Source organism: Chaetodon trifascialis, chromosome 7 (assembly GCF_039877785.1).
Source record: "Chaetodon trifascialis isolate fChaTrf1 chromosome 7, fChaTrf1.hap1, whole genome shotgun sequence".
Lineage (NCBI taxonomy): Eukaryota > Metazoa > Chordata > Actinopteri > Chaetodontiformes > Chaetodontidae > Chaetodon > Chaetodon trifascialis.
In genome coordinates this window covers 5,518,219-5,532,677 of record NC_092062.1, presented here as the reverse complement: position 1 = coordinate 5,532,677, position 14,459 = coordinate 5,518,219, and the positions used below count along the sequence as shown (strand labels likewise).

The window sequence follows — 14,459 nt, the reverse complement described above, 5'->3', positions numbered from 1 at the left end:
CTGAGTTATGACCAAATATGGATTTTGTCAATCACACTGACCACCAAATTCTAATCACTTTTTCCTTGAGAACAAGTGGGCGCTCGTGGCAAATTTGAAGAAATTCCCTCAAGGCGTTCCAGAGATATCGTGTTCCTGAGAACGGGATGGACAAACAGACGAAAAATTCTTTTCCTGATGGTGACATGCATCTCGAGAGCCCCCATTGAACTCTGTAGTCCTGATGACAGTTAGGTTAAGGACCTGCTGGCTCTCTGCCATGTCAAGTCTCCTCAAATGTGATGTCACCATGTCAATTTCCCTGCACACTTTTTTAAATCCAGGCATCAAACCTCTGAAAGAACAATGAGAAACTGCTTCTCCTGCTGTCTGAACGCAGACCCAGACCTCTCCTCTGAGCAGCCATCTCTATGCTTTAAACAGACACTGTTTCCTATTCACCATGACAAATGATAATCAGCTCAACAGACATGAGTGCTAAACAAACACTAAGGCTCTGTCTGCCTCTCTCACACACACACACACATACACAGTCACACTGATACTGTAGCTGTGGGCCATCATTGGGTTTCTTGCAAACATCATGTTGGTGGACAGGAAGGAGTCTTTTTCCTTCTTAAATTCTTTACATTCTTCTTTAGCGGCAAGGCCCATTTATAGCAAATGGTCCAAGTGGATTCCCATGGCCCTGACTTCTAGAAATGGTCTGCTTCACGTTGTTTCACCACAAAAGTCCCTTCCTGAACATGAACATGAGCTATATCTTCTTATCCAAATAGTCACAGGAAGCTTGACAAACAGCCCTGTTACCAAATACATGTGACGTGTGTGATATCTGAGCTCTCCCGTCCCCTTTGCCAACAAAAATAAAGACCTCTCCAGCGTTCTCTTAATGGGAAAATCTTACAGCATTCTTTCATAGCCCCATCTGCACCACAGCACCACACTGCAGCTGAGGCTGCAGTATGAGAGCAGTTTCTCTTCTGGTCATGGTGAATACGGGGCACATGAATCAGATGGAGCTAAAAAGTGAAAAAAAAGAAGAAAGTCATGCTGCACATGAAGCTGAGGCGAGACCGGCTGAGATGTGGACGTTACAGACAACACAAAGACAAATTTCTAACAAGACGGCACATGTGAGGTTTCTTGGAGGTTTAAGTACGTGCCGTTGACAGTCGTTGCTGTATGTAAGGATGTCAGTACTACCAACAACTACTCCCTTTTTTTTCTTTTCTCAGATAAAAGCATCTGGAGCTTAGGGACAGTAATTCCCAAAGCTAGGGAAGTTACAAAGCAGTTTCCTTCACCACTCAGGAACTGACAGCTACTCATTTCAGCCACTTGGTGAGCTTCTAATGAACATATCCACTTTTGGGTTTATTTTTTTCCACAATCTATGTCATGTATTAACTGGCACTAAACATTTCTCTGAACCACAACTTTTCAGAGGGTCCGTTCGTTTCTGCACCTTGTTTTACAGACATATGGATTCATCTGTGAAATACACATATTGTGCCTCTGTGACATTTTAAAAAGGCTGGGTTTTGTTCCATATGTTTTGATATCAATGCCAATACAGTATCTGAATTTCAGTCCAAATTATTGGGTCCACTGAGCTAAAGTGAATGCAGCCTAATACAAGAGTCCTGCAGCAGATCCTTCCAACATTGAAGCTACTTTCAGTTTGTTTAATGAGTCGACGGTGTGACTATTGTGGAGGATGTAGTTTGTGGTAATGATGAATTGGACTGTATTTCTGAGAGGTGAGCTGACGACATAAATGCATTGGACAAAATATTAGAAACACTGATCAGAATGAGACACAATACAATATAATTACAAAACTTACAGATACAATTCAACAGAACTGTACAATGAACAGAACTGAACATTATAGCCTTTCTGAAGGTAGAATGAACTGAATGATTTAGCTAGGTGGACCTAATAAACTGGTAGCTGAGTGTATGTTGGAGGCACCAGTGCTGTCACCTGTTGGCTTCTCAGCAGAGAGCGTTAACAAGTTTAGTTTTCAGCTGTAAAATGTTCCACTCAATACATATCACCGTCACAATAGTTTAATCACTGTTGTTATGTTAAATCAGTCAACATATGGCTGATTCTCAAAAGGCAAACAGGTGGAATACATCGTCCTGCTTGTGATGGAGCAGAGAAAACACTTTCATCTAAGTTTCTTTTTCACCGAAATGCTTCAGGATCAAATCCCTGCCTTTAATGATCACTCTGCCTTAGGGTTGCTCATTGTGACTGACGCACTCTGCATTTCCTGACATCATTAGAAATTAGCCTGTTTCCAGGCTTGAACTGCTGCCCACATCTTTGACTTTTTCCAGCAATCCAAAGAGGTCTGCTGTTGTGCTCACTGACAGCTGTTTCCTCTGTCAGAGCCAATCACAGCCTTGTAGGCGGACCTGAGAACAGGCATCGTCTTGCTTTGCCAGAGACAGAAAAACAGTGACAGAAAAATTGGCATGAAAATGACAACATGCCTGGGTGACATGAATGCAGCTGAGGTTGTGGTACAGTAAGTCAACTTACAGAGATAACAACTCAAAGCAAACACTACAGCACTACTGAGGGATGGATACATCACCGCTACCCACTGCTAAGGACAAATTTAAAAAATAGAAAATGGCTGACATGAACACAAAGTCAGGCTAGTCCTGATGTGAATAAGAAAGCAATCAGTCTTGTACTGATGTTTTTGCCCTCAGGTCTCTTTTGAACACACTATTGGATCTCAGCAGGTCTTTTCGATAGAATAATGAAAGGAATCCACCAACCACACACATCTGCAACATGTACGCCACATCAACACAAAGCACCCTGGTGTCTTATCACTTATTCATTAAGCAATGCCACTGCCTCTCGCAGACAATAGGCTGGCAAGCTTCCAAAAGCACAGAGACCATGTGGTTGCTTTACAGCAAGGACACAGCTTTAGGTAGCCAACTGCAGCAGGTGCAGGTTGAGCACTGCTGAACACTCGCTGTTACTTTAAGTCAAAAGAACAACTGGGCAGGATTTCCCTGTCAGTACATCCAGACCATCCCGGGATCCTCAGACCTCCTGACTGTGTCATCAAAAGGACCAAGCTGAGAGGGAACGTGAGGAGTCACCATGTTACACTGTACAGGGCTGCAAAATCACTATCCAGTGTTCCTGGGACAAAAACTGTTGTGGGGTATCAACTGCTTGGTTCTGCCATTTATACTGAGGTACCTCTCCTTTTCAAAGCTCGTTGTTTTATACCACAGTGGAAAATGCTGCAAACCAGTGAGCACGGCTGCTTAATGACAATATTAGACGACGATGTGATTTTTGCATGTCTGGTTATTTTCTCCATTGATTTCCAGATTTTATTGGCCACTCCTAAAAGCACCATCAATAATTGCTTGCTTTCACATGGAGACTCACACTGTAGCACTACACTAAAATAATAATGGTCTTCTGGTAAATTGAGGAGCACATTTACTGTTTAAGACTACAGCAAATTACCTTCCTGGCTACATTACAGCTACATATTCTAATGTACACCTGCTCTGCATAGCTTAGGGCTGCATTCATTAACAGTTTTATATTAACAATGGCTCAAATGACTGGGAGTACAGTGAAAGGTTATCACTCATACTGACAAACCTGCAGAGAATTATCATCAACTCTGTCATTTCCCTCAGGACGACTGAACGTTTAGCATCTTTCAGCTCATTCTGGTTTTAGGGAACCTTAGCTTTGCTGTTTTGATTCACTGCTCTCATTAACCTCATTCGTAGCATCTTCAGGCAGCTGTTTTCAGTGAAAAACCCTGTTAAAGCCCTGTTTGTGGCACAGTGGGGCAGGTGATAACACTGTCACCTCACAGCTAGAAGGTCCCGGTTCGAGTCCCGCTGTGGGCGCTGGGGGCGTGTCCTCCACCATGCCTTCATTGCCTGCTTCTCGAGGAAATAGGGCCTTTTTGTGTGGAGTTTGCATGTTCTCCCTGTGTTCATCTGGGGTATCCTCCATAAAAATACCGCCACTAAAAACATGCAAGAAGATCACCACCTGACCAATGGTGACAAAGAAGGAACTGGGTCCCCGGGCGCCGGTCGGCTGGCAGCCCACTGCTCCTGGTCTGCCGCGGAGGAAGGCGACCAGGATGGGTTAAAAGCGGAGAAAGAAATTCACAAAATGCATGGCGTGTGCAGTGTAAGCCAAACAAAAAGCATCTGTGCTAAGTCACAGGAGCGTCCTGCATTATTGCAATAAAACACATGTTGGACAACATATTTTAGGCAAATTTATGTCAGTTTGCACTCACAAATCATCACTGAATAAAGCAAATGAGCACAAATGCTTCCATACTCAATCAAGCATTACAATATCCATAATTAATCAACCTCCCAACATTACACCATGGATGCTGCCTGGAGTCACATCAGTGTTGTGAAATACTAAACTGCTCTTAACACGCTGCCGCCTGCCTTTCCACACCACATCTCATCCATTTCATTTGACTTCTTTCCTGACACTGGGGCAGGAAAGTGAGGCTGTTTTTAGGTATTGTAGGCACGTGTCTGCATTCTACTGCACTGTGTGGTGCAGGAGAAACACGCAATTCAGCAGATCACTGATCACTGCTGCTCAAAGAACTGTCAATCTGTGGACATTATTTCCCGTCCTTGGTCATTAGCTCATTATGTGTGGACCAACCACCCTCAAATGAGCTGACCACACTGTTTGCAATGCATTTCAAATGAGACAGATATTTTACAAGAATGTAAAATGGGGACACAGTCAGTTTTCACTTCAGGACAGTGAGCACAATGTTTCGCGATGGTTGTGGGATGGATGTGAAACCCGTGTGGAGCCCTGGGTATACTCATGCAGAGAGCATCTGATTGGTGCATTTGGTGGGGTCTCATTTGGCAGGCCAGAGAAGCTCTGTGATGGCGACTGACCCTGAGGGATGTCTCTGAGATGAGAGGGAAAAGCACCATGCTCTACACATGAATATATTACACACCATATGCACTGAGTTACAGCCCGATTCACATCCCCCCAAAAAAAAAAAAAAAAAGAAAAAGAAAAGCAACTGCAATGCAGTCCTGACAACATCTGGCCAACAAGGCCTTGATGAATAATTTTAGTGAAAAATACAGTGTGCAACACTGGTATAGCCCTGAAACTGGGCCAGCAATGTCACAAGCTCCCGAAAATTCACTTTTTTTCATCCTACCTCATCAAAGCCGCTGTCCTCTTTCTTGAAAGCTGCAAAAAGAAGAAAGGAAGAGAGAATCAGATACAGCCTGTATTGACATCTTTTGAAGAATGAACAAAATAAAAAGTTTAACGGTGGAGATGCAACACAGAAGCCCGCCACTGAGCTGAAATTCATTCTGCGTTCATTAAAGCAGCAAGGGTCCAGGTTTGGACTGAGCTGGAGAGGAGGCCACCGAGTTTGAGCAGGTGAGAGCAGAGAGCAGCAGGGAAGGAAAGATTACCAACATATTCTACCCGAGCAGGAATGTTAGCCTTTACAGGTAAGTGTCAAAAAAACAGTCGTGAAAAATTCATAATCATTCAAGCCATGACTAAAATATTAAAACCACAAACATCATCCAGATCGGCTGCCAGCGTTGATAATTCTGAAGCTCTGCAGCACAAATTCAGCTGCTATTTACAATATAACATCATGTCTTTGCATGAAATCTGTGTGAAACAGTAACCCTTGCTGTAACAACACATGCTGAAAATGATAACATGACAGCCTTGACACACTGCACAGCCTCGCTCATTAATGACACCATGCCGCTGAAAAGAAAAAGCTAATCCTGAGTTTAGAATACTTCATGACAGACACGTGTTGCTGTGAATCTGCACACTGAATGTTAACTGTGATGTGTACATAAAAATACTGATTATAGAAATTTCTATAATCTAGAGTTCTAGAAATGACAGCAGTGTGGCACAGTGACTTGGAAACCTTCGCAGTTACACCTGCTATTAAGCATTCCCATTATCTCCATTCAGATAATATGCAAATTAGGTGGGCGGAGCTTCTCCATGTTAGTCCATGCTCTGCAGAGACCTGTACGATGTGCAAGGAGAGGGTCATGTAACAGATGGACACAGGTGAAGGACACCTTTTGGTGATCTTGCTAACTGCGCTGGTGCTTGCGAGCATGTGACCGGTCCTGCACATCAGCGAAACCTTGAGGGAGTGGTGATGCTGCTGTATTTCCCTCAAAAATGGCACCACAATTGTTCTTTATGAAGGTCAGGGAATCACAGATTCATGTACAGTATGTTGCACGCAATGTTTTAACGCAGGTTGCACAAAAAAAAGCCCTGTGATACAAGAATCGTTCAAGAAGTACAAATATATAAAAAGCTATTCTATTAATTATGTCTACATTCACACTGACAATCCACTGTGTTCCACACATCACTGCAGGGGAAGACAGCGTTGAATCTGACATCAATATTCTTCATATTTATGAGGAGGAGGGGGAATAAAACGGTTTGTTTGTCTGTGCAGCTTTGATTTCTGAATCACTATCATAGCTCAAGAGGCTTGTGGAGAGCATTATTAACAGGCAGAGGATGATTTTTCAGTTATTAACTCCTCATCATGATTATGTTGTCTAATGAGAAAGGCAGTACAGATGCTCTGGGGGCCGCTTCATGCTAAAATGACTTTTTTGATGTCAGAGTGTGTTTGGAAGCATTGTCAGCCCGACCGCTGAGCCGTTAAACTGCTGCTTCCTCCTCCTCAGAGGGTCAGCACACACACATCCCCCAAAGACTTCCCTTCCCAGACACTCCAGACAGCATCATCACAGCCGCAAATCCACGCTCAATACAATGGATTAGACTGCAGGTAGACAATACAGCCTCTGCACTGGCTGCCATCTGAGATTTAGTGCTCACTGGACAAGAAAGCATTTTATATTTATATGTTACATTTTTGTAATGAAAAATATATATATATTAATTCAAATAAATATTGACGCTGTTTTCTCATCACTTCAATTGCATTAAAGCCCAGGCCTGTATTTGTGGTCTACACAGATATATTAAAGCATGCTGTATGTAATGACAGAACCATTTACCAATGCAGCAAACAGCCCTGAATAATCACATTCAGATTTCTTTCAAAAGTGTCATTTATGTTCTATTCATGGATTTCAGCTACAACCACAGCAACTAAACTAATCATGCCTGATGATGTTTAGCATCAGCTGCTAACGACACAGCTGACAGCTTTGTGCTGCAGCCGCTTCGGCTGACGCTAACGTTAGCTCCTCGGGCAGACGGCCCTGAATCGTGCTCTGCTTTCTGAGATCTTATCATAATAAGCTGAAGACATCCCTGTGATGTGCTTCAAAGTTAAACAGTGGACTCCACTACTCTGTCCATCCACCGCATGAGGCAACATCACCTCGCTCACTAACCACAGCAAGACGCGCTCGTCCGTCAGTGTCTGTGAACCACAGCACACAGCCTGCGTCTCTCAAACATCACATACTTACACTTATGTCAAACTTACTTACTGGTCATCTTTGACAAAACCATGTTTGGCAGGGCATGTATGGAGGAGACCACAGAGACTATAAGCCTGACAGCCAAGAGTTTCTTGGTATCACTTTGCCACTTCACAGAATTTAACTACAGCTGACCTTACAGCTGGAGAAAAACCAGTGGTCACTGGCTGAAGCGGCACCTTCCACAGATCATTATAGGAATTATAATCAAAGGAATAGTTCTACATTTTGGGAATAGGCTTTTTGCCATCTTGCAGAAAGTGAGATGATAAGATCGATACCAATCTCATCATCCATTAAGTAGGAAAGTAGAGGCAGAAGGCAATTATTTTTAAAAAATACACCCACCAACACCTCTGAAGCTCACTGCTTAGCCAGGCCAGGGTCATTCACTTATACACAAACTGAAATTTAAAAACTACAGGCTGTGGTATGACGGTGGCTGAATGCTGCAATCATTTCATAGCATCACTTTGATGACTTGAGCCTCATTGACAGACGCATGATCAACATAAGACAGCTTTACTTCACACAACCACAAGTGAAAGTGGATCCTCATATAGAGGGGAGAACATTTCACAATGACACGTTACCAATCATACCTGTTACCATAGCAACCCGTGCAGAAAGCATGTGCTTTGATTAAATCAGTTATCACCTGTGACCTTTTGCACGTGACGTGAATAACAAGATGTTCTGAAATTTAAGAGAAATATCAAAGATGTCTTGTTTGTGCTGAAGCAGAGTCTTTGGAGCATTCAGGGAAGAATGTGCGTCTGTCAAAACATTGGGATTCTAATGCTGGTGAGACGCTGTCACGGCGTTCTTCACTGCAAATAATCTTTAGACTATATTTACCTCCTGGGCACATACAGAAAAGAACAGAATCACTCCCAAAAAGAAATGATGAGAGGGAGACATAAAATAGGCGATTACAGAGCAAACAGAGGACGGCTTTGTCCAAACTCACTGGAGAAAAAGACACGCACGCACGCACGCACGCACGCACACACACACACACACACACACACACACACACATACAAAATGGCACTTCTTCAACACCTCATTACTGTTTCTACAGTTTTTCACACTGCATCTCTCACTTCAAGGAATTTGCCTTTTGATCAAAGCTGTGAGGAAAATATCAAGAAGCCAAACGTGTCCCTCACAAAGAGACGCTGTTTTCAATGGAAACCAATGTGCTGATAATTCGACCTGGAGTAGCTGCACCCTGTGTTCTCTCTGCAGAATACACACAAAACTTTCACTGAGCACAAACGCTTCCCCAGGAGCGCCACAATAATTCCACAAACACCTTCTACCTGTGAAAACATCATATGTCCACATCTCCAGGGCGTTTCCGTACACTTGGCAAAGTGTCTTCTTCGTCCTACTTCAGCTTCCAAGTCTAGCTGACATGTTTTCCTGATTCTGTTGTCAGACATGTGAATGGGCATAAAACAGTGATTTGATCGTAGCTCATAATTGCTACCTGGTGACAAAATAAACACTCCTGCTCTACAGTTGATCGAATCACTGTTTTAGGATTGCCTCTGACAAAACCAATCACAATGCCGTCTGGAGAAGAATCAGAAATAGCAGAAATAATGTCAGCACCTCTATCAGGTGATCAGCTATACTGATACTTATCAGGTATTGATCTCAGCTCTCATCATCCAAACTAGAGATTGTAGACTTATCCTCTCCAAAACCAGCTGTGAAAATCTCCATGTTGGAGGAAAACATGACATTTGCTGACTAAGTGACTTACATGTATTCAGACCTGAGAAGGACAAGAGCTAAATGTCATCAAAATTTGGAATTTATGTTTAGAAATAAGACAACAAAGCCTGGCCATGTGTGAAGGACGGACAGTGACTTCATTGCAGAGCAGTTGACTCCACCACTGTGGACCAGAAGCGAGACGAGCCTGGACAAACAGGAGCACCGGAGGCTCCTCAGAGTGACAGCGCCAGCAGGAACGAGGCCAGACTGGAGGGTGTGACCCTGACTTGAAGCAGAGTTTTGAACTTCCTGTATGCAAACAGCAGCGAGGAGGTCGCACTCTTCATCACACACTCACACCTTGAAGCGGCAGCCATGCTCTGATCAGACGGCCAATCTGCATCTCCTCAGGAGCAGATGCAGGTTAACTGCCTTGCTCAACGGCAGTAATGTTAATGCTCTGTGACCGCCCCGATTTATTGTGCAGGTCCATGGATCAGACCGACCGTGGTCTCAGAGACTCCACAGCTGTCTAATCTTGGGGTCATGTCCCTGACCAGCAGGGTCACAGGACATTTGGTTTTCCACAAATGCAGTAAAGGGGATGTTGACATGATGCATCATTTCCTCATCATCATCTGATGCTTTCTTGAAACACAACCTGCCCTCCTCACACTTACACGACCAACTGACAGCACTCTAATGACTTGACTCATGAGGGCCAAACCTGGCTCACGTTTCAGAAAAGGTTGAGAAAAGCGCATCGGCCAATTAAGCAGCGTCAAAGCTATTAAAATGAAAACGTCCACAAAGCACTGTGTTGCACTAGCCATAATTTGACATGTGAGGTGGGCCTGCCCACTGGGACCGGTTGGATCAACACTGTTACAAGGACATAAACAATAAAGCTGGCTCTTGAATGCGCTTTGTTAAAGCATCCGTAGAGCAGAGCGAGAGGCCGATCGATGCGCAGATGTGTTGATTTAGATGGGAGGAAAGATGGCCAATAGGAGATGAGCATCAGCACAGCAGAAAAGTCAATGCCAATCTTTCTTCTCCCGCAACATCGACCCAACTCACTTCTGCTCATTTCTCATAGGCCGCATCCAGCTCGTCATTCTGTACACACACTGCTTCAAAGGCCACCGAACCCTGTGACCATGCCAAGGCACTCTACTGTGTGTGTGTGTGTGTGTGTGTGTGTGTGTGTGTGTGTGTGTGTGTGTGTGTGTGTGTGTGTGTGTGTGTGTGTGTGTGTGCGTGGCAGCAGTAGGAAGTGTGTGTGAGTGTGAGAAAGACAAAAAGGGAAAGAAGCAGAGAGATGAAATGAGATATGATGGTTGCTGTGATGTGATTGTATGTTGGTGATGATTTTAGTTCAGTCACATGCGAGCATTCATCATTGGATAAGAACTACATTCAAAAAGCAGGAGGGAAAAGACGTGATGACGGCAACGATGATGCACAGATCCAGCACCAAACCACAGGCCATACACTGCTGAATGTGGAATTAAAGACGAATCAAAACAAATGAAGCAACTCGTCAACTGACAGATAATGAGGCACCAGCTATGATATGATATGATAATGAATTAATGGCTTGCTATTAATCACTTTTTTAGTTTTAGTATTCGGCTGTTGGTCAGTCAAGCTGAACTTTATTTTCTGATTTTTTATTTTTATTTTTTTAATTTATTGATAAAACACAGAAATAAATTGCAGATGAATCAGCAATTGGAACAGTGTTTGGTTGCAGGATTACACTGTATGTCAGACAAACCACACAGAACGGGCTTTTTTCACGATTTCTTTTTTATTCTACCAGGTGAACAACTACTCCTTAATTTCAAGTATTATTTGTGGATTATTTAAAACTAAAATTATTTTTCAGTTCCAGCCCTAATGTCACAGATATATCAGAATTTGGAGCATGTGTCCAATAGTAAGTAACAAGTCCTGTGTCCCATGCAGTACATACTGTGAATACAATAATTAACTAAAGAGAACATTCTTGACATCCTTTGTAAAAATATTTACCTGTGACTTCATATTAAAAACTCAACATTGGGTGATATGTTGTTGAAAGCTTTTCAAGCTCTCAAATACTGGCTTCAAGTTGAAAAACCAACTCAGAGAGGAGCCTGACCATTACTGGATGATGGTCAGACTCCACTCTGAGCTGGTACTTCTGTTGAATGGCAACAAAATGTGTGGCAGCGCTTGCTTATATCATGCTTCTTCACTGTGAAATTATTCAGAAATGATACTGCTTCCACTGGTTTTCTTTTTTTATATACATATTGGTGGATGATGGTGCTTATATTGTAAAATTAAGAACACCTATAAATGAGACTGGAACACAGGGCTGAAGATGATGATGATGATGATTCCAGCTGATATCACAGATATTTCAGTGTCAGCGTGTTGGCTGATGAGCAACAAGAGATGACAGTAAAGAAACCTCACAGATACGTTTGTGGTCATTCAGAGACCAGTGCAGTTTGTTCTACACTGTGTGCAAAAAACAAAGCAGATCAGTCAATTAATGGCTCTGCTGATGTGGAGGAAATGAATCATCAGCTCACCTGATGACTGATCATTCCTAGAAGTCACTTCCCAAGTTAAACATTCCTGGTTTCTTGTTTTATGTGAGAGTAAAGTGAATATCTTGGACTAATGGTCTGACTATAGAAGCGTTTGACAGACATTACCTTGAGTCATTTTAGAGAGCAAATGATTAATCAGTACATCAGCTGATCAGTGGATCTAACATGAAAATCCTTCATCCTACAGGGCTGATATCATCATCACACTTCTGTGAAATGGCAACAACACAGACTCAATTCAGTTTTGGCACATTTTCTGAAATAAGTTCAGTCATTTGGGTTTTGGTCCTCACAGTTTGAGTCAACATGGCTCACTTCCCTCACATCTACAGGCAGAAACATGATCTGGACTGGATGCTGAGGTCAAGCACAGCCTGGACATGAGACTGAAACTGAATAGAAAAATGGATGATGTTTGTGGAAAACTGAGGATCAGAATTGTGAAATCAGCCTGCAATCCTCCAGCAGATTTCCAGGAAACATTCCATCTCCTCATGACTCTGAAAACTTAAACAGCTAACTGTTCCGCTCAAGGAAATGTGGACAGGCAAAGTTAATGTGCATTTTCTACGGCTGCTTAGCCCAACTGTGAGCAGACATCACCTCTGGAGGAAGCAGCAGTCTGCGCCGCTGCTGCTGGAGACATTTCTCAACTCTGATTCTGCACAAAGAGCTGGAGAATGGAAAACACGTCCCGTTACTCACCGATACTTCTGAAACTCTCCGACAAAGTTCTCCTCAACTTTTTCATTTTGCCGATTTTCTCCGCGGGCTGGGAGGCTGGCATCAGGTCGCACATTCTGCGTTTGGCAGCGGACTGGCTGTGGTTTGGAGCGGGGACGGAGGACCGGCGTTCAGGCAGCCCTGCGGGGCTTCTTCAGCCCAGCTGCAGCGCGCTGGCAAACAGGAAACGGAGCCTCAACGGCTCTCACTTCTCTCATCAACTGGTACTGGAACAGCTAATGCCTTCTTGAGATTATCTCAAGAATGCAACTACATTTCCAAAGACACAATAAAAGTGGGCGCTGAAGCAGAGGCATCCACGCTGGAAGCCGTGCGTAATTTGCTGCGCCTTTTTTACTGCGTTCGCTTGGTTAAGCTCTTAAAATGAGCTCTAGCTCTGACTTCTTTCTTTCTTCTCTCAGCGTCCCAGTTGCTCTCTGCTCCACCGCAATCTAGATGTCATTTTTAGGATTCTCTCTCTGGTTTCGACCCCAGACCCCGCCCTGGAGGCGAGGATTGGAGGACTCCCGGGGAGCATGGCGATGCTATTCGTCCCGGCGACTGTCCGTCAACGCGGCAGCGCCGCCCTGTAATGTGTTGCAGGAGGAGGAATATTTTCATGGGGAAGCAGATAGTTCCCAGCGCTCCTGCTTGAGACTGCTGCCCTCTGCAAGACCCTGTCATTGCGTGCAGGTCGAGGTGATCACCACACATCAGCTTCATCAGCGGTATTCCTCAGATCACCAGGGGAGTCAGAGTTGATCTTTCAGATTTCTTAAACCAGATCAGATTAACCAGATGAATCTGTGTGATCCCTGTTTGGTTTATTGAACATAATGGAGATAAATTACTAAATTAAAAATCCACTGAAATATGTTTGCTGCTGTACACTGACATCTTTCTCATGCATTTGGTGTGTTTAAGTTTTTTAACCATGCAAATAACTTGAGCTCATATGACTGATCATCTCACAGCTATCACACCTCAGCGCTCATTTTTGATTTTAGCATAATTATGCACAGAATTCTCATGTAAAAAATGTATATTCGTCTTCTCTGGAGCCTTTTTGCAAAAACTCACTGCAGACAGCTATTTGATGATATGTCCAGCACCCATTTCTGCCGCAATAACTATCATATTTTGTCAGTTACTTTACAATAGCATATAGTTGGGATTAAAGGGAGCTCTGGGATTAGAGCCATCAGAGGTATTCAAACCCTGCATCAATAATCTAAATCCTGCAGCAGTGAGCTCATGAGCCCAGTTCTGCCTCTGTCATGTGTCCTTATGTGCTGGCTGGCATCTCCAGTTTGATCATGTCTGTACTGCAGTCACCACAGCAGCTGCATGAGTAATTCAGAGGCATCAAAGGAACAATGGTGTAGCAGCATATGTATACCATAACATGGCTCCGTGCTGGATCCATTCTTCAGTTACACTGTTAAGAGATTTTCTGGAGACGTCTCTGGACTGCAAAGAGCTGAATACTGCGGCCCCGTTACTTTGACTGGAGCGCAGTGATAATTGAGACACATGTGCAGCTTCATTAATATGAATTGGTTCATAATTATTATTCAGTGTGTGTTAATGATGCATGAATTGAACAGCACACCTCCACAGTCTGTGAAAAAGTCTATGGAGTGAAACAGAACAATATGTAATGTGTTGAAAAGGCAGAATACAGACCCGTGGGCCTTACGGTAACATGCTGAAGAGAGCTTTTTAAAAAGTACACAAGCATTAGAGCTGGGATGCCGTCAAGGTAACTCTGCACACCGGAGGCACAAGATGGCAGTGAGGTAACTGCATTTGAAAGATTTCACAACTCAGGAAGCCTGTCAGCTGATGTAAGCGGAGAA

At 43.5% G+C, this 14,459-nt stretch overlaps 1 protein-coding gene across 1 annotated transcript in view; it reads right to left on the bottom strand.

The window, feature by feature from the left end:
• cdk14 (cyclin dependent kinase 14) overlaps window positions 1–13,058 on the bottom strand; it is a 180,529-nt gene extending 167,471 nt beyond the window's left edge. Inside the window, exons 1-2 of the mRNA XM_070965868.1 lie at window positions 12,583–13,058; window positions 5,237–5,268 (exon numbers count right to left, since the gene is read on the bottom strand). Of these exons, the coding sequence (XP_070821969.1) occupies window positions 5,237–5,268; window positions 12,583–12,676 (126 nt within the window). The 5' untranslated portion in view covers window positions 12,677–13,058. The remainder of the gene's footprint in view (window positions 1–5,236; window positions 5,269–12,582) is intronic.
• Window positions 13,059–14,459: the final 1,401 nt, after the last annotated feature.